At 54.4% G+C, this 25,373-nt stretch overlaps 7 protein-coding genes across 7 annotated transcripts; all 7 read left to right on the top strand.

The window, feature by feature from the left end:
• Positions 1-122: 122 nt before the first annotated feature.
• Positions 123-2,786, top strand: JKF63_05616 (uncharacterized protein; the record flags this gene model as incomplete). Its single annotated transcript, XM_067901573.1, has 1 exon — positions 123-2,786. One exon carries the CDS (start codon positions 123-125, stop codon positions 2,784-2,786), a length of 2,664 nt encoding a protein of 887 aa, XP_067756839.1.
• Positions 2,787-4,937: 2,151 nt separating this feature from the next.
• JKF63_05617 (uncharacterized protein) lies at positions 4,938-7,655 on the top strand (the record flags this gene model as incomplete). Its single annotated transcript, XM_067901574.1, has 1 exon — positions 4,938-7,655. One exon carries the CDS (start codon positions 4,938-4,940, stop codon positions 7,653-7,655), a length of 2,718 nt encoding a protein of 905 aa, XP_067756840.1.
• Positions 7,656-11,271: 3,616 nt separating this feature from the next.
• Positions 11,272-12,393, top strand: JKF63_05618 (uncharacterized protein; the record flags this gene model as incomplete). The annotated part of the gene is made up of 1 exon (XM_067901575.1): positions 11,272-12,393. One exon carries the CDS (start codon positions 11,272-11,274, stop codon positions 12,391-12,393), a length of 1,122 nt encoding a protein of 373 aa, XP_067756841.1.
• A 1,983-nt stretch (positions 12,394-14,376) lies between these two features.
• JKF63_05619 (uncharacterized protein) lies at positions 14,377-15,336 on the top strand (the record flags this gene model as incomplete). The annotated part of the gene is made up of 1 exon (XM_067901576.1): positions 14,377-15,336. One exon carries the CDS (start codon positions 14,377-14,379, stop codon positions 15,334-15,336), a length of 960 nt encoding a protein of 319 aa, XP_067756842.1.
• Positions 15,337-17,651: 2,315 nt separating this feature from the next.
• On the top strand, positions 17,652-18,653 carry JKF63_05620 (uncharacterized protein; the record flags this gene model as incomplete). The annotated part of the gene is made up of 1 exon (XM_067901577.1): positions 17,652-18,653. The coding sequence occupies one exon, from the start codon at positions 17,652-17,654 to the stop codon at positions 18,651-18,653; it is 1,002 nt and encodes a 333-aa protein (XP_067756843.1).
• A 2,301-nt stretch (positions 18,654-20,954) lies between these two features.
• On the top strand, positions 20,955-21,920 carry JKF63_05621 (uncharacterized protein; the record flags this gene model as incomplete). Its single annotated transcript, XM_067901578.1, has 1 exon — positions 20,955-21,920. The coding sequence occupies one exon, from the start codon at positions 20,955-20,957 to the stop codon at positions 21,918-21,920; it is 966 nt and encodes a 321-aa protein (XP_067756844.1).
• A 1,712-nt stretch (positions 21,921-23,632) lies between these two features.
• Positions 23,633-24,235, top strand: JKF63_05622 (uncharacterized protein; the record flags this gene model as incomplete). The annotated part of the gene is made up of 1 exon (XM_067901579.1): positions 23,633-24,235. One exon carries the CDS (start codon positions 23,633-23,635, stop codon positions 24,233-24,235), a length of 603 nt encoding a protein of 200 aa, XP_067756845.1.
• Between the last annotated feature and the right edge of the window lie 1,138 nt (positions 24,236-25,373).

Here is a 25,373-nt window from a genome sequence, read left to right on the forward strand (position 1 = left end):
CTCTTTCACTTCCCAATGCACTCCTGTTATTCTCTCCTGCTCTTTTTCACTTTCTGTTGGTGCTTTGCGTTCCTGCTGACGGAGTCTTCATTGATTCTGATGTAGGCTTCTCGTTCCATGCCATGAGCTCCGATCGCGATAACCCACGCACAGGGCCGGCGGCTCTGGATGCACATGGCATCCCCGGCAGCTTCTCACGAGCACGTGAGTTTGCTCTAACTAGGGAGCAACCGATGCTCGCACTCAAGGCGTACAGCGCGTGGATGCGGGGGGAGAGTGTAAGCGCACCGGCGAGGGCCGCGGCTCTCCTTGACTTGACGCTCTACTGCAATATATTTGCATTGCAGAGGTTGGAGGCTGGTAATGGCCGCGTTCCTGCGCAGCTCGCTCTCGCTCGGGACTACTTCCAGGTAGTCTTTGATGAGTTCAATGCTCTCTACGGCGTTGTGCTGCCCGACCTCAGCGCACCCGACACCGACGCCGACTTGTCGACCTCCCTCTCCGATGGGAACACAGATTCGGTTCCAGACGGACTGCGCGTGGCGCTGTTGATCACTATAGGAAATCTGGCGTGTGTTGAGCTGCATGTTGGTGGGGAGGGTCTCGCGAAGGCGGAGCGGCTTTTCCTCTTTAGCAAAGAGCTGGAGGCGCAGATGAGCGGCGTGCCAACTCTCGAATGGCCGTGGGGGATTGTCCGCGAGCTCAATGCGGCTGTCAGCGCGGTGATGCACTGCAATTTTATTCAAGGGGAAGAGGCTGCCCGGAGCGCCATCGGTTTTCTAGAATTGAAGATGGATTACGAGCCAGCTGATGCAGAATCCCATGCATCGGCGGGTGAGGTCCAATGCGACGAGAACACATCCTTGCTCCTTGCCTTGGGCTACTACACACTAGGCGTCACCACCGAGAGCACATCATGCGATTTGTCCCTGTTAGACTACGAACAAGCGATTGCACTAGTTTCCAGGGACAACACGACTTCGTCTCTCGCGGCCTTGATGAGTCAAACCAGAGACCACCTCGCAGCGTATGTAGAGGAGGAGCGGGCCAAGGCGCGACTCGCAGCGGAGGAGGCGCTGCGGGCAGCGAGCATTGGGAGGAAAGCCCGCAGGTCCTTGCAATCTAAGACTGGGAAGGCACCACCCTCTCGCCGTGGACTGCAGAAGGTTACGAGCACTGGTCTCTTCCCGTCAGAGTCGGGCCTACCTGTCATTGTGACTCCGTCAATCCCAGATGTTCTCCGAGACTATCTTGGTAGAGAGGGTTTAAATACGGTATTGATACGTGTTGGCGCCCTAGCAGGTCTCTATGAGGTATTGGTTAGGTCTCTTCCCGGATATGAAGACTCTGAGGAGCTTCCGCAATCTCTCTTCGCCGGAACTCCCTTAAAAGCTGGCGCCCACGAGTCGATCTTCGCTACCCTCGTCTGTACCGAAACGCCTTTGCAGTGGACGTTGCGGCTGCTCAAGGCGGCGGAGAGGCCTGAGACCCTCACCCACTCCGTGTGGAACCCGCCCACGGTGCTCGCTTCACTCCTCACGGAGATGGCCGCGGAACGCCCACCGGCGCCGCGGAGCACGGCGGCCCTCCAAACCCGCAAGGAAATCGCCGACGGAAACGGAAAGCTACGCCAACAAGTCATTCAACTGTTTTCTCCACCGCCGAACCCTCCAGAGGTGAAGCAGAAAGCCCATGAGTCGGTGGGGGCTGTTGTGGCGTTGCTTGGACAGCGGTTGGGCTTCCTCCTCAAAACAGAGCGCGCCTTCGAGGAGCACTGGGTCGCGACGGAATGCATTAAATCTGCGTTGCGCGCCTTTGCCGTTCCACAAGACATCCTGCGCCTAAAGCAGACGTTGCTCACGCAGAGGCGCCTGCAAGAGCTGCGGCGTGAGCGCAGTGCGCACCTCATTCTGTACTTCTTTCGACACATCGTCAAGGAGAAAGCCCTTCGGGAGGCAGAAATGCTCGCCAATCAGCGTCGCTTTGAACAACGGGAAGCGGCCGCAGTGTGCTTGCAAAAGTACATACGTCGTTGGTGTGCCTATCAGGAAGTTCGGCGACACTATGCCGCGCAAAGGGAGTACATTGAGAAGGTAGTTGTAGTGCAGAGTCTTGCTCGACGGAGAGCAGCAGCGCGCGTTTACGCGGAAGTGCGTGAGTTGAGGTGCAAGGAGGAATTCACACAGGCTCAGCTCGTCCTCTTCTCGTGGGCTGCTCTTGAAGTTCAGCGGGTGTATCGCGGACACTGTGCTCGACTGCGCTGCTGTCATCTCCGCGGGCAGGTGCACCACGCAACCCTACTTCATATGCGCGACTCGCGCAACTACTACGCTGCCGTTATTCAGAAGCACGTGCGCGGAATGCTAGTGCGCCTTCAGTATGGGCGAGCCGTGTATGCCAGTCGCTGCTACGGCAGAAATGTGTTCAAAACACGTCTTTGGGAGCGCAGCTGCGTGATCATTCAGCGTGCCTACCGCGCATACCTCTCGCGTCGCTGGATCCTCGATCACCGAGGTGTTCCGCAGATTTCCACTGGCCCATCTTTGTCTAGGCCCGGTACCGGATCGTCGAGACTCGTCTTTAGTCTCTTCACCGTTGGTGGACGCAGGGCAGATGAGAGGCGGGCGGCCGCAGCGCATAGCATTCAGCAGATGTATCGTTCTTGCGTAGCGAGGCGGCGATTGGAGGCGCTCAAGTACGCGCGCATGAAAGAGGCCGAATCAAGGAAGGCACCGCTGCAATGGTGCGCGAAATCAACTTTTTCGCTGAAAGATTGCGTTTTTTGAAGCAGCACGGCACACAGAAGTCCGCCATCTGGCACCACCTCCTCACTTTTCGCACATGGGGATGCTCATCCACACATGCGCCCCAGCGCTCCCCTCCCCTCCCCTCCCCTCCCCTCCCTTCGCTTCCTTTCCCTTCCCTTCCCCCTCCACCGTACGTACGTACGTAGGCGCGCGTGCGCTGATGTGCTTGAGCATGTCCCCCCTCTAAAAAAAATGGAATGTAGTTTTCTGTCTCCCACTTTCATCCCCCTGCCACTGAAACCTTGACCACATCTTTTTCGTAGGTTTCTTCCACTCCCTTTCTTTTGTGCAATGTATGCGTACTTTTACCTTTTCACGTTATCAAGGTCAAATGTGAGAGCAAAAAAAAAACTACAAGAAAAGCGCGTGGTAAAAAGGAAGGGGGCTTGGAGCCTATTAGCGGTTGCACGCACATCCAGGGAAACCTTCTCATCCCTTTTATAGACCTTCGTGCTATTTTTCTACAGCGCTTTCCCATTTCACGCCTCCCTGGTGGGGGGTTACTGTCTATGGTTAACTGCTTCTTTTATCGTTCTCTGTATACCCCTTCACTCCTTTTATCCCCCGCTCTGTATTCCTTCCCCCCGTTTCCCCTCTTTGAAGCCCCCCCCTCCCCAATAATCACACCTACATAATGATGGGTGGACGTACCGCATCGTGTGATCTTGAAGTGGGAAGGGGGGGAGGTACTACAGGGGTCCACCACCTCCCCCTCCCCTCCCCTTCTCTCCTTTCCCCTTCCCACTCTGTGAATGAGGTCTAGCAGCCGCTGTCCCCCCCCCCCTGCCAAACGCTGAGGCGCTCATGGCGGCGACAGGGCTAGGCGCCTAGGATACGAGGATGTCAGAGCGATGTGTCGCTACGGATCTCTGGTGTCGGGTCGTGGATGGCGCTGCGTCGGAGCGACCCGCGGCAGCGAGCACGTGTGGACCATTCACGTGCTAGTCGACCCGCCAACGTGGCTGGAGCAGCTCTCCGCGGGCGCTCACCGCGTACAAATGAGCGAGCCTGAGCTCCTCTCACGGGCCGCACCATGTGGCGACTGGTACAGCAGAGGCTGTTGTGTGGTGACCTGCGCGGGGCTGGTGGGTGGGGGTCGATTGGGGCAGGTGCTGTGCGCTGACGACCGAGTCTGGCCATGGTGTGCTGCAAGCTGTGCTTACCGCAGCTTTTCAGCACGCGAATTGAGTGGGGTCCGCCTGTGGACATGTCGGGTTGATGAGAGTTGGACTCACGTTTTATGAGAGTAGGCCTATGAAACGAAAAAGGAGCTTTTTCTTGCATCTTTTTGCTTGTGCGCTCTCACTGGGTGTGTAGTGGATATTCGAACCGCTCCCGCAAACAGAAAGTGGACGGTGGTGCTGTGGGAGGGTAGGACGCCGAAGGGTGTTTATTTCTCTCATGCCCCTTGGGGGTACTCGTTGTTTGACTTATCTCCGCAGAAAAACAACGGGATTTCTTCACTCGATGAACAAAGCGGCCCCTCCTTCCCTCACTCCGTGCAGGCGCTTTGTACGCACTTTGCGACATTCTTTTAATCATCGCGTCTTCTATCCTTCTGGTCAACCCTTCTTTTCTCTGGCTGCACTGATTTTATTGCATGGGAGGAGGTAGATGGGGATATCGGCAGTGTAGCGGCAGAGAAAGCTCCAAGTTGCCATTTCTCTTTTTTCTCTCTGTACACCAGCACTGGAAAAATACACGCACAAGGAAACCCCAAAGACTTTTGCCCTCCTCCGTCTCATCGAACTCAAGGTGGGGGTGCAGGAGAGAGGTTTGAACACAACATACACAAGGAACGCCCACCACGGACGCACATAACGTCTTCAACTGCGCTGTTCTTCATATCATTGTTTAATTTTTGTTTTTTTCTCAGCCCTTTTTCGGTTTCTCATTTTTTTCTCTTCCTGCTCGAAGGGGTGTTTATTTTCCACCCTTTTGACTCTCACAGCTGTTTTGTTGCTCCTGTGGCGCTATTTGCTGTGGATCTATCAGGCGCTTACTTGTTTTTGTCCTCCTGTTTTTAGGGCTTCTTTTTTTTTGTACGATTTTTTTTTTGGTTTACAGTCAACCGCTGCACGTTAGCTTTTTGCCTTCTTCCGCCCTTCTTTTTTCCCTCTTCCACACACGATGGGGTCCTCGAGCTCGTCGTTCGAGTCGGCGAAGGTTCTTCAGGCGGTTCTCTCCGAGGATGCAGTCCCGCCCGAGCTCCTGACTGAGCTTCTTAACACTTCCATGACAGAGGAAGAAGCGCGTGATATCTTTACAGTGCCGAAGCTTCGCCAGCTGAGGCATCTGTACACGCGGAACTTCGCGGCTCTGCTTTATCGTTGTATTTCCGCCATCTCGGCGGTGGCCGTGAAGCGCCACGAGGTCAACACGAGCCCCAATCCCCCCCGTGAGTTTCTCACGGCAGAGTTGATGACTCAGTACCATTCAGCGCTGTGCATCCTGCAATGCGTCCTGCCAATAGCACTCGAAAGTGGGTCAACACCGATCGAGAAAGCCGTGGCTGCATCCCAGGAGGGCAATAATCCAGCTGCACATCCAGGAACAGATGGTGAAACGTCACTGGCACCCGACCGTCCTCGCTCACGGACGGCGGCCACCGCGCACTTCCAGCAGCTCTTTTTCGTGGAAGGAAAAACGTGCGATGATGCGAACCCAGAGGACACATTTCCGCTGTTGCCGCAGCAGAGCAGGAATCTCTCCCCGGCGCAGCCGTACGCCAAGCCCCTTTCGCTGGGATCGTTCATGGTGTGGTCACTGGTGGAGTGCTGCTTTGTGCGTGGTCTGACCTTGCCAGAGCTTCCGGTGCTCCCCAGGGAAGCCAGCGTTAGCATTACGCATGAGGAGGTAGACACAGGGCTTATGTGGTTCCAAGGACTTGCTACCGAAGATCCTATTCAGGCCCTCACCGTCAACACGAGCAGGCCAAGTTTTTCCTGGGCAGCGCCACGACTGCCTCAGCTGCGGAGAGCGCTTCTCGAGGTCCTCTTCGTGGTGCTCTCGTCGCCTGTCTACCACGAAGCTGGCTTCCGCGACACCGTCTTCCTAGAGCCACTTCTGTCCACGCTGACGGTGCCGTTGATGCCCACGTTATCGATTTCTATGCTCAACACGATTCTTCAATTTGTACCGTATGGATATCTTCCCTACACAAGCCATCTGGGCATGGAGGAAAAAGAATTGGTGCTGGCGAGTGCGCGACTCCTCAACGCAACCTTGTGCTACATGGGTGTCCCGCTGGATCCTGTTCCTTCACCAGAGGCGGAGCCTACTGCGTCAGATTGCGTCAGTTCATCAGTGGGTGAACGGGTCTCAAAGGCGAGTGAGGCGAACGGCAGTAATGAGGTGGGCCCTACGGCGGCAGACGACGGCTCAAGGGGAGGTGGTTTAGGCCACCCGGATGTTGACCATGCATCCTGCACTTCAGAGGTGTCATCGCTGCTTGTCTCGACCAGCACCGCAGTTCCCAACAAGGCCCCCTTATCAAAGACGTCGTGCTCGCATTCTGACAGCAACGGGCCCGGCACGCTCTCCCAATCGCATTCCGGACCACCACGCTTCGTTCACAGTGTGCGCAAGACGCTTCGAGATATTACACTGACCGAGGCAAAGGCACTCGTACAGCGCATGCAGGTTATCCTTGGTGTCAATGTGTACTCAAGTCAGACCTATTTGCCTGTTTCACAGGACTGGTTCACTTCCTTGGATGACTTGATGATGCTCTTTTGGAGGATACTCGATCTCTCACCGGCATGTCTGGCGCAGTTCGGCACGAATTCCCACGCCTTGGACTACGTCATACCCATTCTCGATTACGGTCTCGCTGTGCGCCGCAGCCCCCTCTATACGTACCAGTTTCAGCTGATGCTCTTCGTGCTGACTCGCCTATCAGAGGTGCGCGGATTTGTCTTGAAGGGTAACGAAGTCTGTTGCGCCACCGTGCCCTTTCGCTTTCCGAAGATGTCTCCGACGCGTACATACAATGACCTCATCGTTCTTGCTCTGTGTCTTGTAATGGAGATGAAAGACCTGAACGCGCTCATTCCGCTCTTTCCCTCGTGCAGCGTGGTGTTGGCGAACATGGCACCGTTTATCACCGCGCTCGGACGTGAGCCGTCCGTAAAGTTGGTTTCCATTTTTGCGCAGGTCACATATCGTTGTTTGCGGAGTAACGTACTAGGCTCTTCCGCCAGGAGTGCAACAGAAGATGCTGACACGAAATTGTCCCCGTCGCCGGGGACTTCGAACGCTTTCGTATACCAGTCTCAAATGGTGAATCTCTGCGAAGCCATTGCAAGCCAGCTCCAGTACCAGGCCAGCGGCTCCCTGTATATCATTGCTTCCCTCGTGGATCATCGCGCAGTGGTGCGAGAGGCGAATGACGCGTACATGGTGCATCGCACTAAGTGTCTCATGGTAGGGCTGCCTTGGGCCTTTCTCATCAAGACGCTCGACGCCGCAGTGGGGGTGGCGCTTCCGGTGCTGGAGAGTACCGACGTGCTGCGAAAGACCACCAAATACTACGTGAACACCCCATCTGCTGGGACCTCAAGCAGCGCCACCCCTGCCGTGAAGACTACAGGCTTGTTTGCACTGCCGCTGGGGATTGACCAGCCGGGTGTTGGGCTAGCAGCCAGTGACGAGGCCGTCGATCGACTGCGGTCACTGAGTTTGGTGGGTGTGCTCCCCACGCCGCACAGCATCACTATTCGGAAATTTCAACCCACCAAGGGCATCGAGCAGTGGGCGGCAACTACGTTCTGGACAAGTGCGTTCCTTCACTCACATGTTGGGCTGCTAGGAGACCGAGAATCGGTGAAGCTGGTCCGATTTGTGTGAGATAAGTCGATTTTGTAGAAGCCCTCAGCGGAGGGGGAGAGGGGTGGTGCACATGGGTGAGGGTTGAAAAAAAGGAGGCGGGGGATGCTCTTGTCGTTTTCTTCCCTTCTCATTACACGCACATATTCTTGTTCATGTTTGTGCGACAGCTCGAAAAAGTGTGTGTGTGTGTGTGTGTGTGTGTGTGTGTGTGTGTCATCCAATGCGTGACCGAGCCGGAAGCGTTGTGGTGTACGTGAATCCTATATAGTGCTGTGAAGCCCCGCTAAGCGTGTGGGTTCTCTCACAGTTTACCTCCCCCCTTGACTGCGTGTGTGTGTGTGTGCGTGGGTGGGTGGAGAGATCAGAGACAATACGATGGCAAACATAAACTGCAAATCTAAATGTTTAACCCCACTTTTCCTCCTCTTGATTTTTCCTTTGTACTTCCCTCCCCTCCCTTATCGTTATTGACCGCAAAAAAAAAAGGTATTTTTTTTTCGTAAAGCATCTCTCCATCTTTCGCCTTTACTTCTTTCTTTACTCACCCTCTTCCCGCAACAGGTTCCATCTCTCTCCCTCCCTCCCTCCCTGATAAACTACCTTCAGCGGCTGTACTATGCACAAGAGCACGTGCATCGCTGTTCATGTGCCGACGCACATGGAGTGTCATGTATGCCATGACACCTGGACAAACCCCGTACAACTTCTGAAATGTGAGCATATCTTCTGCCAACACTGTGCTCCGACTACAACGGAGCAGTGCTCTATCTGTCACGCCACTGTTACGGGTATGGCGACACCGAGCAAAGGCATCGTGGAGGCGTCCTCGAGAGTGCCCGTACAGTGTACAAGTTGCGGGTGGAAAGGTACTCGTGAGGCATCTCTGTCACACCAGTGCAACCCTAAGCTGACGCACAGCTTGTACACGACACAACCGCCGATGTCTGATAGCCAGTGGGTGCAGTTTGCTCAAGGGCGCAGCGGCGCCTCGACTGGTGTTGCCGCTTCCTCAATGCCCCAAGACGCGCTGCCTGTCTTTGCAGCCATCACGATGGACACGGCCCACGGACTTCCTCTTTAACCGAGTATTCGGGCATCGACGCTCGACGCCCATCGTGTAGGCGCTCGTCGGGTATTTGACCTCCGTCCATCCCCCCCAAAATATCTGCGTATATATTTTTTGCGACTGTACTCAGAACGGGTCACGCGTCTCTTGTCAACCGTACCCCTCTGCTTGCATATAAAAAAGAACGAGAAGGCACGGAACACGATCTGAAACGGAGAAAAACGCAGTGGGTGATGCCCTCTCCAGAGCGTGCGGGTGGGGGTGGGGGGGCGGGGGAAGTGATCGTGCCAGCTCTTTATGATTTTTTCTCTTTGTTTCCCCTCTTTGTTTCCCCTCTTTGAAGCCCCCCCCCTCCCCAATAATCACACCTACATAATGATGGGTGGACGTACCGCATCGTGTGGTCTTGAAGTGGGAAGGGGGGAGGTACTACAGGGGTCCACCACCTCCCCCTCCCCACTCTGTGAATGAGGTCTAGCAGCCGCTGTCCCCCCCCCCCCTGCCAAACACTGAGGCGCTCATGGCGGCGACAGGGCCAGGCGCCTAGGATACGAGGATGTCAGAGCGATGTGTCGCTACGGATCTCTGGTGTCGGGTCGTGGATGGCGCTGCGTCGGAGCGACCCGCGGCAGCGAGCACGTGTGGACCATTCACGTGCTAGTCGACCCGCCAACGTGGCTGGAGCAGCTCTCCGCGGGCGCTCACCGCGTACAAATGAGCGAGCCTGAGCTCCTCTCACGGGCCGCACCATGTGGCGACTGGTACAGCAGAGGCTGTTGTGTGGTGACCTGCGCGGGGCTGGTGGGTGGGGGTTGATTGGGGCAGGTGCTGTGCGCTGACGACCGAGTCTGGCCATGGTGTGCTGCAAGCTGTGCTTACCGCAGCTTTTCAGCACACGAATTGAGTGGGGTCCGCCTGTGGACATGTCGGGTTGATGAGGGTGTGGATGGTGTGTCGTGTGAGGTCCTCTCACACATGTAATGTTGTAACGTGTATATACGGGAGGACGTTCGGGAGAAGCGGCGAAAACTACAATGGAGAATTACGCTTTGCGATCCGCTGGTCAATTTGTTTTACTTTGTTTTTCTTTTTGCATTGTATTTTTTTTTTGGTTTTTGCCGTGTCACGCACACGTCAATCTCACTTCTCTGCTCTTCTTTGTTTTCTGTATGTCGTGTCTTTATTGGCGCGTTTTGCGGTACACTTTTTTTTTAAAATACCGTCTGTGTGGTTTGAGGGGACCGTGTTTCTCGTCGCAGTGCTGTTTTTTCCTTTTTCTCCGTATCCTCCCCCCCCCCCCCATAGAGGGAAGCGCTCGATAATGATTAGACAGGCAGAAACACACACACACACCCACACACACAGGCCGCAGGAGGTGCTTAAACAGCGAATTTGCTTGTCATCGAGAGGGGAAGAGTTAAGAAATGGTGAATCTCATTCTCACCAGGAGGTGTGTGTGTATGTGTGTGTGTGTGTGCATATGTCTAAGAGAAGTGAGAGGAGGGGCACAGGGTTGCGACATGCTTCTGTAACCCCTCAACAAAATGGTTCTCATCATACTCCAAGGGTTCAGGGGGGGGGGGAGAGGCATGAAGGGACAAAGAAAGGGGAGATTATGTACTACGGTCAGAGGTGCACTATCGAACTCTTCTCTCAGGGATATTTTCAACTTAGCCCCCCCCCTCCCCTCGGCTAGTCTCTCTCTTCCCGTGGTGTTGACCACTCGCCGTCCCTTGTTATGGGGGGATCCACAGCAGTGCAGGAAACCCTTCCTTTCCCCAACTACACCCAAAGTGCCAGTTTGTTTCATGGTTGGGGGTATTGATTACACAGAGAAAACAAAGGTAAGGATCGCATCTCGGTGCTGTATTTTGCTGCAAGTTCTGCCGTTTTGCTAGCGGAACACGCTTTCTCGTCCATCGATTCTCCTTTCCAACTCCCCCCTTTTTTCTCGAAAGAACGGTCGCTGAGCTGGACAGTTCGCGCCTGCATTTATCTCAGAGGCGCGACTTTGCTTTTTTCGGAACGAATTCGCCGGCTGCCCGCTGCTCTCGGGTTTGCTTGTTGCTTTTGCCCTTGAAAAGAAAAAATCAATCTCTGATGGCAGCTCCGGAACAGGCCCCTGCCCTTTCAGCGACCGGCTCATCCTTGACGGGAGTGCCTTCCTTGGCTGACTCATTGCACGGGACATCGCTTTCGTTTCCCGGGTCGGGGATCTTTGGCGACGCCTCTGCAAAGTCTTTGCTCGCGTCGACGACCTCACAATCTTCAACTGCCAGCGAGGTTAACGCCGAGGCATCACAGTCTCGGAAAGCGGTAGGCACACTGGCTTCGCGCCCTTGTGAGCGGAAGGTAATCTATTTTGTAGATCACTCCGTCACTGCCATCGCTTATGCAGAGGGCCACTTGATGCGTCCATCTCGCGTGCGTGCGCTACACGCGCTTGTTCACTCCTTAGGTCTTGACGATGCAGCGTGCATGACGGTGTGCCATGCTCGTCCAGCAACGGCGGAGGAGATGGGGGCGTTTCACCGAGAGGCATACCTGGAGTGTTTACATCAGGCACCGATGATCTGTAGTAATCCACTTGACGAGGTCTCACTCGCTTTTCAGAAGGAATTCGACGTACCGTTCGCGTCTCAAGACGGCGACTGTCCTCTCTTTCCCGAGGTGTGGGCGTTAGTCTCCAGCCAAGCCGGCGCCTCGCTCGCCTGCGCGGAGGCCCTCATACGCGGTGATGCCACAGTGGCGATGAACTGGGCAGGCGGCATGCACCACGCTGCTCCTGCCCACGCAAGCGGGTTCTGTTTTGTGAATGATATTGTGCTGTGTATCCGCCGGCTGCTGCGGCATTACCATCGCGTGCTCTACGTTGACCTGGATGTGCATCACGGGGACGGCGTGGAGGAGGCCTTTTATGGGAATCACCGCGTGATGACGCTCTCACTTCACCAGTTCGGCAACGGCTTTTTCCCTGGCACCGGCGATTACCCGACGCCTGAGACTGCGGGCAGCTTCGCCATCAACGTTCCACTGCCCACACGCACGGGAGACGCTGCGTACCTTTTATCGTTCCGCACCGCATTGTCCAGCGTGGTTCAATGTTTTGATCCAGAAGTAGTAGTAGTGCAGTGCGGGGCGGACACCATAGCAGGCGACCTCATCGGGCGGCTTTGTGTGACCACGTTGGCACACACGCAGTGCGTGGCAGATGTGCTGTCTCTTGAGCGGCCGACCGTACTTCTCGGTGGGGGCGGTTATCACGTGTTTCACACCGCTCGCTGCTGGGCGATCCACACCGCCACCGCGCTTGGGCGCACAGCCGCACAGCTGCCTTTGTACATTCCGCGCGAGGACCCTTACTACATGGATTACCGGCGAGAGAGTGCACCGAAGCGGCCGACGCTGCATGTCTTTCTAGATCCCGACGTTGATGATCCTTTGCCTTTGCAGGACAGCTTGGCTTTCTGGCGTCAGCTGTGTCGCAGCATCCAGTGGCAGATGCGCACCGCACGCGTTGTGCGTCAGGGGTTTTCTCGCACAGTACATCTTTGCCGGCAGCGTCGGGCAGCATTGTTGAAGCAGTTTGCTGCCCAAGAGACAGGGAAAGAATCCCGTGTCAATTCGAGTGGGCCTAAGCGCCCCCGTTCACCAACAGCAACAGATCGCGGTTTTGAGGAAAATGCCTAGAATCAAGTAGTTTTGGTGTGATGCTTTCCGGGGGCGGGGAGGGAGGGGGGAGGCACCAAGGTCTCTCCTGGCCGCTGCCATTTCTTTGATTTGTTACCTATACGGGGTGTGGGTACCAGGAGAGGAACTTCAGAAGGGGCTGGGGCGGGGAGCAACAAAAACGGACCCAACACTGCTGCACGACCCCTCCCCCCCTCCCCCCTGCTCTCATCATGACAGTGGCGCCAGGGGATATGAAGGACCGACAAGAACACAGTGGGGTGCAAAACAGAAACAAACAAAGCCAAAACGTTACGAGAGACGGAGTAGAGCCCCCCTCTCCCCCTCCTCAAACACGAGTACAATCAAATATGATGAGTCAGAGATATTTGCAACCACGTACCTGGGTCTCTCACCACCTTAGTGCTCAGTCTATTTCTCTCTACGTTGCTGTGTTTCTCTCTCCCCTTTCTCTCATCACGCACACACACGCACACATATACACACACCACGGTGCCAAATCGTTTTGGTGCATCACTTCTCCCTCTTCGTCTCTCTTCTTCCTCTTGTGGTGAGGGACTTTGATAAAATGCGTTGTTATGCGTCGATCACTCACTTCCCGTTGCTTCTGAACGAGGGTGACATGGGCTCGTTTTATGTCATCAAAACCTCTTCTTTCGTGGTGCCTTTTTCCATTTTAAATCTCTTTTCTACGTTGCTCTCCTCACATGTGACTGCCACTCAAAGGGTATAGCGACAAATAAACATGGTGCTGCTCTTCGGTCATAACGCATGCACCCACGCACTGATTAAAAATCTATACCCGCATATATTCATGTAATATTTACTCACAGCATTTCCTTCGGTATTGCGATAACTACCTCAGTTTTTTTTTTTTGCGGCCGCCATCTTTGTTTTTTTTTTCGTTGCAATTTGCACTGTAGTGTGTGTGTTGTGGAGACCCACAAGGAAAGAACGCGTTGAATCAATAAAAAGTCCTTTCACTACACACGTCACACGTGCTGCTTAGACCCCATTGTGCTCCCCCCCCCTCCTCCTCCCCCCACCCCAACACACAGACACACACACCCAAAGCGTATATACGCAAATTCCGCCCCCCTCTCCTCCATCCTTCTTTCACTCCCTCTTTTGAAATTTTATTTTGGTTGCATTTTCCTCCTCAGCCCTCTCTCCCCTCTGCCATTTTGTGTGCGCTCGCTCGCTCTTTCTCTCTATCTGCCCTTTGCATCTTTGACATAATTTATAGATTTTGTAGCTGTGGTTTCTCAGTGTGGTTCCTTCCTCAGTAAAACTGAAAAAAAAATATATATTTTCACCTAATAGTTCTTCCCCTCACATCTTCGTTTTCAAGTACACCTGCACCAAGCCCCCTTTTTTACACCTCTCTCTTCTTTCTCGTTCTCTGCTGCTGCAGCGACTGCACACTTGAGGTGGTAGGTTTCGCATTCTTGAGTTCCCCAAGAGGTTTCTCGCTTTCCTCTCCCTTCCATCTCTCGACGTATTCACAAGACGCTCCTGCTCATTGTATCAATAGCAGCTCACTTCTTTCTTCGTGTGTTTTGGCGGAGTCCTTTCTATCACTCCTTCTTGTGCATCTCCCGGTCTGGTAGGAGGAGGAGGAGTCGAGTATTTGCCCCTTTTTTTTCGTGAGCCTTTTCCCTGTCTTGTTTTCGTTTTTTTTTGTGTGTCATCAGTGGGTTACTCGAGGATTTCCTGGACATTTCGAGTTGACTTTTGCCACGCTTTCGTCTGATTCTTTCATCCAGGCCCTTGAAAGACGCTGGAGCGTGCGTGTGTGTGTGGTGTGTGTTGCCTGTTTCCTGTTGTGTGAAGACGTTTCCCTTTTTTTTTTGTTGTTGAGCTTCGCACCGGTGTGTGTATAGGGCCCGAGTACCGTCGTATTCGCACCCCTACTTTTAATTTTACACCGGTTCATTGCTTTTCATCTTCTCTCCTCCCACCCTGTCCTTTCAATATTGTCCGATGATGGCGTCCCTCTGCGTTGGCGAAGACTTCTCCGAGGAGCTCACCTGTGCAGTGTGTCTGGATTCGTGGAAGGACCCAGTCGAGTTTGCGCCATGCGGGCACATTTTTTGCAAGGTCTGTGCGGCAGACTTGGAGCGGTGCCCGGTGTGCCGCAAGCCAATCAAATCCATGAATGTGCCGAATCGCACACTCGTGAACATGGCGCTGCAGATTCGAGTCAGGTGCATGCAGTGTGGGTGGAAGGGGACGCGCGAGCAAGGGATGAGCCACGTCTGCGGCGCTTCCCCGACGGCACCTCCATCATCACATGAGAGCTCCTCTCTGGCGCATGGCCAGGCTATGCCGGTGCCATACAAGGGCGCCGAACACGGTGGGCACCATTCCCCATCAAACCTCCATCATCTCTGGACCAGCGGCGCCCCGGGAAAACCGGCCGCCACCCCAGCGCGTTCTCGCGTGATCGAGCCGACCGGTTCACGTCCGTGGACGCTGTACGGATTGGACCAAAGCGAGTACGATCAGATCGTCTCTCTCTTCGTTTTCTTCGACGAGGATGAGAATGGCACGTTGAACCACAACGAGGTGGCGCGTCTTGCACGCTGGCTGAACTTCGCGAACACACCGCAGGGCGTGAAGCGCATCTTTGACGATATGGATGCTGACCACAGTGGGCGTCTCTCCCTTGGCGAGTTCCTGACGTGGCTGCGGTACAACAAACCGAATCCGCAGGCACTCTATGGTCTTACACAGTCGCAGTACAACACGATCATGATGCAGTTCCACACGTACGACAGGAACCAGGATGGGTGCTTGGGGATAGACGAGTTTTCTCAACTGGTGCTGGGTCTCGGCGAGGTGCGTGACGCTGCCACAGCGCAGCATTTATTCCGAATGATTGACCGAAATGGCGATGGTGCCATCAGTCTGCACGAGTTCCTCCTCTTTCGTGCGGGGTAAGGCTGACCGAATGGAGAGAGGAGGAAGGCTGCTCAAAAATAATAAAAGGAGGACGAAGGCAGAGGTGGGGGTTTAGCGTCGTCTTGAATGACGGAGAAGCAAAAAAAAAAGATTCGAGCGTGCAGAGGATGAGTGAGAAACACATATCCATGAACCCTGACTTGGCACTCGTGTACATTCTTCTTCTCTATCTAATAGACCCACATGGATCGACACATGACGAAGGTGCGAAGAGCTGTTACGATGCACTGTTGTTTTGTGGTGCTATCGCTAGCGTACGAGCAAGGCACGTGTTTTGATAGGCGTATCTTCGACTACGACGACAGACTAGACCTGGGCGACCGCAATGAAGACACGTGTGTGTGTGTGTGTGTTTGTGATATTCGGTCTTGGTCCTTTCCAGTTGTCGACGCCGCTGACTGCCGTTTATTTTCCTCAGTGTTATCTGTTTGTGGTAGTACAGCATCTTCCCTCCCTCCCCCTCCCTCCGTATTCTTTCCGTCTGAGGGTGTTCTCTACACGCTATTTTTCACCTGCCCCGCTCCACAAGAAAAACTCCATATCCATACGTGAGTTGTGGGCTGTATCGCCTTGCTAAGGGGGGGAGCAAGGGGTGGAAAAAAAGAGGAAAGACCACTTATGGGACCATCTCACTGGCCTCCGTGATTTTGGCTTCATCCCTCAAAGTTGTACACACGCGTACGAGTTTTTCGATTGCTGAACGGGCATCTGGATCTTTGTCTAGTGTGTGGAGGCGATGTAGAGTCTCGAGGGACACTCAAGGAACACAGCAGGACCCCCCCCCCCAAAAAAAAAAAACACACACACACACATGGACGCGTGCACAGCGACTTGCGCCTTCTTTCCTTGGTAGGCAGGGGGGCTATCCTGGGGCATATTTGTCATGGGGGGCGGGTCTGAGGGTGTGTGTGTGTGTGTGGGGAGAAGGTGATGTCTGTGAGGAGGAGGTTTGGTACAAGGCTGGTTGAGGAGGGTAGGGGGAAGGGGGGAGAACACCATTTGAGACAGGGGCTTTCTGCTGTGCATGTAGGAGGAAGGGAGTCTGCCTGCTTTAGTCCACGTTGTTCTCAGCTTCTGTTGCTGCCGACCCGGGAGATGCGTCGCCTTCTGCCTTTCGAATGCTCATTTTCTCTCCCATGTACACTTTGATCGCAGGGCGTGCATGTGCGCAGTTTTTGGTGTCGGGCGTTGTGGCTGATAAATATTTCTACCCTGTGGCTTCGTTATTACCTCTCGTGCAACCCACCCACTCCTCCTTCCATTCTTTATTTAATAAAAGGAGAATCCAAAGAGAGATTTGTGTCTTTCTCCTTCGTGCTCGTCGTGATGTTCGGCACACAACGCAAAACGCGTACAATGCACAGCATACACACACACACTATATATATATATATATATGAGAAGATACGTTATATGAAAGAGTGGTAGTGAGTGGTGGTGTGCAGCGTGTATGGGCATTTTTATCCCGGTCTTCTACAGTCTGTGTACACAGAAGACGTGCTTCCTCCCTCCCCTCCCCCTTCCCTCTCCCCCCACACACACAGGTGTGTGACTTCTGTGTATCTGTGTGTGTGTGTGTGTGTACGGTGTCTTCTTTCGGATGCTCTGCTGGGCAGAGTAGATGCGAAGGGCAATAAGATGTGCTCACGTGGCTGCAACAAAGAAAAATGGAGCGGTCCCTCATTGTGGGCTTCTGTGTTTCTGCCGTGGGTGTGGATGAGAGCATGGCCGCTGTCCTGCCCGACTCCTCCTTTTACGTGTCCGTTCTATCCGCTTTTCCTCTCCTCTTGTTATGCGTGTCTCTTCCCTTGCTTCATTGTTCCTCTTGCTGGGGGGCTATCCCATCGGGTCTTCCTCGCTCTCTATTTTAACTTGGCCCCAGCGTGGGCATGCGCGACTTCTCTGTGGATGTCAACGGCCACCTGATGGAGGGGGGAGCCCTCTTGCAACATGCGCGTCTACATACATCCTAACGTGCTACACTTTCTGTCTAATGACACATAAGTGTGTCTATGTTTATCTGAGCAGGGTACGTGTGTACGGGTACTGCGTCGCACCCCTTCAGGACTCACCCACACGCGCTCAGAGTAGAACGCACAGGTGCTCCCCTCTATTCTTCCTCCATCGTCCCCCCAGTCTCTACGTGTCCCCTCTCCTTAAGTTTCCGTGACATCATCATCGATATTCGACTCGAAACATTCACAGAGGTGCTCAGACACACACACACACACACACACACACATCTTCCGGCGATAGTATTCTCTCCTCCCACCCTGTCCTTTCAATATTGTCCGATGATGGCGTCCCTCTGCGTTGGCGAAGACTTCTCCGAGGAGCTCACCTGTGCAGTGTGTCTGGATTCGTGGAAGGACCCGGTCGAGTTTGCGCCATGCGGGCACATTTTTTGCAAGGTCTGTGCGGCAGACTTGGAGGGGTGCCCGGTGTGCCGCAAGCCAATCAAATCCATGAATGTGCCGAATCGCACACTCGTGAACATGGCGCTGCAGATTCGAGTCAGGTGCATGCAGTGTGGGTGGAAGGGGACGCGCGAGCAAGGGATGAGCCACGTCTGCGGTGCTTCGGGGAGTCCTTCATCAGCATTGCAGACTCTGACGTCGTCTTCCCCGACGGCACCTCCATCATCACATGAGAGGTCCTCTCTGGCGTATGGCCAGGCTATGCCGGTGCCATACAAGGGCGCCGAACACGGTGGGCACCATTCCCCATCAAACCCTGATCACCTCTGGACCAGCGGCGCCCCGGGACAACCGGCCGCCACCCCAGCGCGTTCTCGCGTGATCGAGCCGACCGGTTCACGTCCGTGGACGCTGTACGGATTGGACCAAAGCGAGTACGATCAGATCGTCTCTCTCTTCGTTTTCTTCGACGAGGATGAGAATGGCACGTTGAACCACAACGAGGTGGCGCGTCTTGCACGCTGGCTGAACTTCGCGAACACACCGCAGGGCGTGAAGCGCATCTTTGACGATATGGATGCTGACCACAGTGGGCGTCTCTCCCTTGGCGAGTTCCTGACGTGGCTGCGGTACAACAAACCGAATCCGCAGGCACTCTATGGTCTTACACAGTCGCAGTACAACACGATCATGATGCAGTTCCACACGTACGACAGGAACCAGGATGGGCGCTTGGGGATAGACGAGTTTTCTCAACTGGTGCTGGGTCTCGGCGAGGCGCGTGACGCTGCCACAGCGCAGCATTTATTCCGAATGATTGACCGAGATGGCGACGGTGCCATCAGTCTGCACGAGTTCCTCCTCTTTCGTGCGGGGTAAGGCTGACCGAATGGAGAGAGGAGGAAGGCTGCTCAAAAATAATAAAAGGAGGACGAAGGCAGAGGTGGGGGTTTAGCGTCGTCTTGAATGACGGAGAAGCAAAAAAAAAAGATTCGAGCGTGCAGAGGATGAGTGAGAAACACATATCCATGAACCCTGACTTGGCACTCGTGTACATTCTTCTTCTCTATCTAATAGACCCACATGGATCGACACATGACGAAGGTGCGAAGAGCTGTTACGATGCACTGTTGTTTTGTGGTGCTATCGCTAGCGTACGAGCAAGGCACGTGTTTTGATAGGCGTATCTTCGACTACGACGACAGACTAGACCTGGGCGACCGCAATGAAGACACGTGTGTGTGTGTGTGTGTTTGTGATATTCGGTCTTGGTCCTTTCCAGTTGTCGACGCCGCTGACTGCCGTTTATTTTCCTCAGTGTTATCTGTTTGTGGTAGTACAGCATCTTCCCTCCCTCCCCTCCCTCCGTATTCTTTCCGTCTGAGGGTGTTCTCTACACGCTATTTTTCACCTGCCCCGCTCCACAAGAAAAACTCCATATCCATACGTGAGTTGTGGGCTGTATCGCCTTGCTAAGGGGGAGCAAGGGGTGGAAAAAAGAGGAAAGACCACTTATGGGACCATCTCACTGGCCTCCGTGATTTTGGCTTCATCCCTCAAAGTTGTACACACGCGTACGAGTTTTTCGATTGCTGAACGGGCATCTGGATCTTTGTCTAGTGTGTGGAGGCGATGTAGAGTCTCGAGGGACACTCAAGGAACACAGCAGGACCCCCCCCCCCAAAAAAAAAAAACACACACACACACATGGACGCGTGCACAGCGACTTGCGCCTTCTTTCCTTGGTAGGCAGGGGGGCTATCCTGGGGCATATTTGTCATGGGGGGCGGGTCTGAGGGTGTGTGTGTGTGTGGGGAGAAGGTGATGTCTGTGAGGAGGAGGTTTGGTACAAGGCTGGTTGAGGAGGGTAGGGGGAAGGGGGGAGAACACCATTTGAGACAGGGGCTTTCTGCTGTGCATGTAGGAGGAAGGGAGTCTGCCTGCTTTAGTCCACGTTGTTCTCAGCTTCTGTTGCTGCCGACCCGGGAGATGCGTCGCCTTCTGCCTTTCGAATGCTCATTTTCTCTCCCATGTACACTTTGATCGCAGGGCGTGCATGTGCGCAGTTTTTGGTGTCGGGCGTTGTGGCTGATAAATATTTCTACCCTGTGGCTTCGTTATTACCTCTCGTGCAACCCACCCACTCCTCCTTCCATTCTTTATTTAATAAAAGGAGAATCCAAAGAGAGATTTGTGTCTTTCTCCTTCGTGCTCGTCGTGATGTTCGGCACACAACGCAAAACGCGTACAATGCACAGCACACACACATATATATATATATATATGAGAAGATACGTTATATGAAAGAGTGGTAGTGAGTGGTGGTGTGCAGCGTGTATGGGCATTTTTATCCCGGTCTTCTACAGTCTGTGTACACAGAAGACGTGCTTCCTCCCTCCCCTCCCCCTTCCCTCTCCCCCACACACACAGGTGTGTGACTTCTGTGTATCTGTGTGTGTGTGTGTGTGTACGGTGTCTTCTTTCGGATGCTCTGCTGGGCAGAGTAGATGCGAAGGGCAATAAGATGTGCTCACGTGGCTGCAACAAAGAAAAATGGAGCGGTCCCTCATTGTGGGCTTCTGTGTTTCTGCCGTGGGTGTGGATGAGAGCATGGCCGCTGTCCTGCCCGACTCCTCCTTTTACGTGTCCGTTCTATCCGCTTTTCCTCTCCTCTTGTTATGCGTGTCTCTTCCCTTGCTTCACTGCTCCTCTTGCTGGGGGGCTATCCCATCGGGTCTTCCTCGCTCTCTATTTTAACTTGGCCCCAGCGTGGGCATGCGCGACTTCTCTGTGGATGTCAACGGCCACCTGATGGAGGGGGGAGCCCTCTTGCAACATGCGCGTCTACATACATCCTAACGTGCTACACTTTCTGTCTAATGACACATAAGTGTGTCTATGTTTATCTGAGCAGGGTACGTGTGTACGGGTACTGCGTCGCACCCCTTCAGGACTCACCCACACGCGCTCAGAGTAGAACGCACAGGTGCTCCCCTCTATTCTTCCTCCATCGTCCCCCCAGTCTCTACGTGTCCCCTCTCCTTAAGTTTCCGTGACATCATCATCGATATTCGACTCGAAACATTCACAGAGGTGCTCAGACACACACACACACACACACACACACATCTTCCGGCGATAGTATTCTCTCCTCCCACCCTGTCCTTTCAATATTGTCCGATGATGGCGTCCCTCTGCGTTGGCGAAGACTTCTCCGAGGAGCTCACCTGTGCAGTGTGTCTGGATTCGTGGAAGGACCCGGTCGAGTTTGCGCCATGCGGGCACATTTTTTGCAAGGTCTGTGCGGCAGACTTGGAGGGGTGCCCGGTGTGCCGCAAGCCAATCAAATCCATGAATGTGCCGAATCGCACACTCGTGAACATGGCGCTGCAGATTCGAGTCAGGTGCATGCAGTGTGGGTGGAAGGGGACGCGCGAGCAAGGGATGAGCCACGTCTGCGGCGCTTCCCCGACGGCACCTCCATCATCACATGAGAGCTCCTCTCTGGCGCATGGCCAGGCTATGCCGGTGCCATACAAGGGCGCCGAACACGGTGGGCACCATTCCCCATCAAACCCTGATCACCTCTGGACCAGCGGCGCCCCGGGACAACCGGCCGCTACCCCAGCGCGTTTTCGCGTGATCGAGCCGACCGGTTCACGTCCGTGGACGCTGTACGGATTGGACCAAAGCGAGTACGATCAGATCGTCTCTCTCTTCGTTTTCTTCGACGAGGATGATAATGGCACGTTGAACCACAACGAGGTGGCGCGTCTTGCACGCTGGCTGAACTTCGCGAACACACCGCAGGGCGTGAAGCGCATCTTTGACGATATGGATGCTGACCACAGTGGGCGTCTCTCCCTTGGCGAGTTCCTGACGTGGCTGCGGTACAACAAACCGAATCCGCAGGCACTCTATGGTCTTACACAGTCGCAGTACAACACGATCATGATGCAGTTCCACACGCACGACAGGAACCAGGATGGGCGCTTGGGGATAGACGAGTTTTCTCAACTGGTGCTGGGTCTCGGCGAGGTGCGTAACGCTGTCACAGCGCAGCATTTATTCCGAATGATTGACCGAGATGGCGACGGTGCCATCACTTTGCACGAGTTTCTTTCCTTTCGAGCGGGCCATCGTTGAAAAGGGTGGTGCTGCCGTACCATGATGCCTTAAGCCTTTTCTTGCCTAGTGATAGCAGTTTCTGTGACTAGCAGATAGGCAAGACATTCATAATAAGAAGGGGAAGGGGTGGAGCGGTTTGATAGCTGAGCCTTCAATCGCCTTCCTTTCTTCGCCCCACCCCCAAAAGCAACTCATTGCAAAGTGGCCGAACCTTTTTAGCTAAACGGAAAGTCATCTTTGAGAGATCTTTACATTTTTTTTTGGAGTCCTAGACGTTCACGTATGTACCTGCATGTGCGTATAGACATACAAATCTACTGATCTACCTTCATATCCGTGTGTACATATATATGTGCATATATACATTGGTGTGCAGTGTATACACAGCTTTAGTATTTTCGTTTATCGGTTAACCTCTATGACACCACCACGATAATAATAGTAGGTGGACGTACCGCATCGTGTGGTCTTGAAGTGGGAAGGGGGGAGGTACTACAGGGGTCCACCACCTCCCCCTCCCCACTCTGTGAATGAGGTCTAGCAGCCGCTGTCCCCCCCCCCTGCCAAACGCTGAGGCGCTCATGGCGGCGACAGGGCCAGGCGCCTAGGATACGAGGATGTCAGAGCGATGTGTCGCTACGGATCTCTGGTGTCGGGTCGTGGATGGCGCTGCGTCGGAGCGACCCGCGGCAGCGAGCACGTGTGGACCATTCACGTGCTAGTCGACCCGCCAACGTGGCTGGAGCAGCTCTCCGCGGGCGCTCACCGCGTACAAATGAGCGAGCCTGAGCTCCTCTCACGGGCCGCACCATGTGGCGACTGGTACAGCAGAAGCTGTTGTGTGGTGACCTGCGCGGGGCTGGTGGGTGGGGGTTGATTGGGGCAGGTGCTGTGCGCTGACGACCGATTCGGGCCATGGTGTGCTGCAAGCTGTGCTTACCGCAGCTTTTCAGCACGCGAATTGAGTGGGGTCCGCCTGTGGACATGTCGGGTTGATGAGGGTGTGGATGGTGTGTCGTGTGAGGTCCTCTCACACATGTAATGTTGTAACGTGTATATACGGGAGGACGTTCGGGAGAAGCGGCGAAAACTACAATGGAGAATTACGCTTTGCGATCCGCTGGTCAGTTGTTCTTGTGTAGACAGGGAGGGGGCGGGCGTTCGGTATGTTCGCACTCGCCCTTCAACGCGCCAGGTAGAAAGAGGAAACGTCTGACCATTATGGTGACGGGATGGCGACCCTAGTGACTTTTTTTTCATAGTGCCCGACCTTCACACACACACACACTCCCGTTTCTTTTCACCGCTCGCACCTTGGGCTTCGTCGCTCTCTTTGGTTTTTTGCTCTCCGTGGGGCGGGGTCAACTTCCCGGATTCGCTACACCGTCATAAACGCCCCACTCCCCCTTCATCTCCTCCGTACACACACACACACACACACACACACTCACTCACGCTCATGAGGATGTGCTTATCCATCGGTCTCCAAGAACGCACGCAGACAACTGTGGTGTCTTCTATTCGTCATCTCAGATATAACAGGAGAGCAACTTCTCCAAAGTTGCGACGACAGCGGAAGCTCATCATCGGCGTTGCAGTGCTTCTGGTTTTCATCGCACCGACTTTTTACGCGTCGTCTTTTTCTCCCCTCCCCCCTCCCCCTCTGGGAGGCCCGCTTCACAGTGTGTACAGACGTAAAAAAAAACAGCCTTTTCAGTGGTGGGCAAACGATGTCCGAGGTGTCCGCATTTTCCGCATACCAGACGCGCTCCACAGTGCTGGTGGAGAGGGAAAGGGCACTAGACGCACACCGTGCCGCTGTCGCAGAGCTTCGACAGAGTGTCACCGCGCTGACAAACGAGAACCGCACCCGGGAAGAGCAGCTCGTGGGTGAGCGCTCTCGTTTCAAGGATCGCAAGTCAGCTCAAGATGCGAAGGTCGCAGCAAAGGAGGCTGAGGCTTGTGCTCAGCAGAGTCGCCTTAGCGCATTAGAGGAGGAGGAGCGGCAGCTGAGTGGCGCCATCGCAGAACGTGGGGAGGGGGTTCAAACCGCTACCGCCGAGGTGGAGAGACGCCAGGACCTCGAAAGGATTTTGCGTGATGCGAGGGAGGCACTTAACAAGGTCAAGTTTGCTTTGGAGGAGAACGACGCCAAAGTTATGCGCCTGGAGACCCGTCTTGCGCGACAGGAGCTGACCACCGACAAGCGTCATTCTCAGCTGGCGGAGCGTGTGCCACAGTTTTGGTTTCCTCGGGTGCCGGAGGATGACAAATCCGCTTCGTTGGAGGATATGGCTGGTGAGAGTGTGTTTCTTGTGGACGAACTAGCGTGAGTTGATAGATGCATAGAGGTCGCCGACCCCACCACTTTTTCTCTTCCCTTTGTTCCTGAAGTCTTACCTTTGCTCCGTATCTTTTTTCCTTGTTTCTATGTTAGATGCACCCCTTTTCCTTTTCGACCTGCCCGCAGGCTGTCTTCCCACCTCCCCATTGTGTCCTTGCTCTTCGCTCCCCGTTTCTCATTTTGTGTGTGTATGTGTGTGTGTTTGTGTGTATGTGGGGGGTCTTCTCGCGAAAGAGTTGTGAGAGGGAGGGTTTTCTTTGGACTCATCGTTGACAAAGGCAGGGTCGCATCTTCTTGATGCCTTTTGTCTCTTCTCAATACTTGTCTTCTTATGACAAGCGGCCACACCTGCGTCTCGAAGACCCCCCCTCCCCCTCCCCCCCTCCCTCCAAAAAAAAAAAACGCTGACCGCCTACTTAACAAGCAACACTCTCGCTTCCCAGTGCGGTGGTGTTATACAAGCGGCTCTCTCGCTCTCGTTTCAAAGCCATACAATCAAGAGTGATGCATGTTCTGCACACTGTTGCCGCATTCCAGAGTGCCTCTCTCATGCGTTTCTCCGCTGGCGGCCCATGTGGTCGCGCACCGTTGCAGGGTGTGATGCAGTCCAAAGATGCTGCTCACTCGCCCCCCCTCTCCTCCTCCTCCTCCTCCTCTCTTCTTCGGGTTAGGTGGCCAGGAGAGAGAGAAAAGGAATAAAAGCCGGGCGATGTGATAGCAGCGTCTTTTTTTACCCTGCGTATTACCCCATCCTTTTTCCATGCAATGGAAGCTCATCCCCTCTTCCTTTTGCTATAGGGAATCATGTACATCCCCTCTCCTCCCTTCGTTCCTTTCACCATGTGTTGTCCACCACTATCACATCATCTCACTCTGTCGTCGTTTTTGCTCCTCTCTTTTTTCCCCTTCTCGTGCGGGTGCAGGGTGGCATGTAATGACCATGTACACTGGCACGATTCGTTCAGACGAATGCATCATACCCACCCTTTCTTCTTCCCCACCCCCACCCCCACCCCCACCCCCACCCTCCCTGCTCTCTCTCTCTCCACTTTCTTCTGCTTTCTTTATTTGTCGGTGTACAGCGTGCGTGTGCCTGCCTGCCCTTGGTGAATCGACCTCCGCGTGTG

The sequence above is a fragment of the Porcisia hertigi genome, chromosome 24 (genome assembly GCF_017918235.1).
Source record: "Porcisia hertigi strain C119 chromosome 24, whole genome shotgun sequence".
NCBI classification, from domain to species: domain Eukaryota; phylum Euglenozoa; class Kinetoplastea; order Trypanosomatida; family Trypanosomatidae; genus Porcisia; species Porcisia hertigi.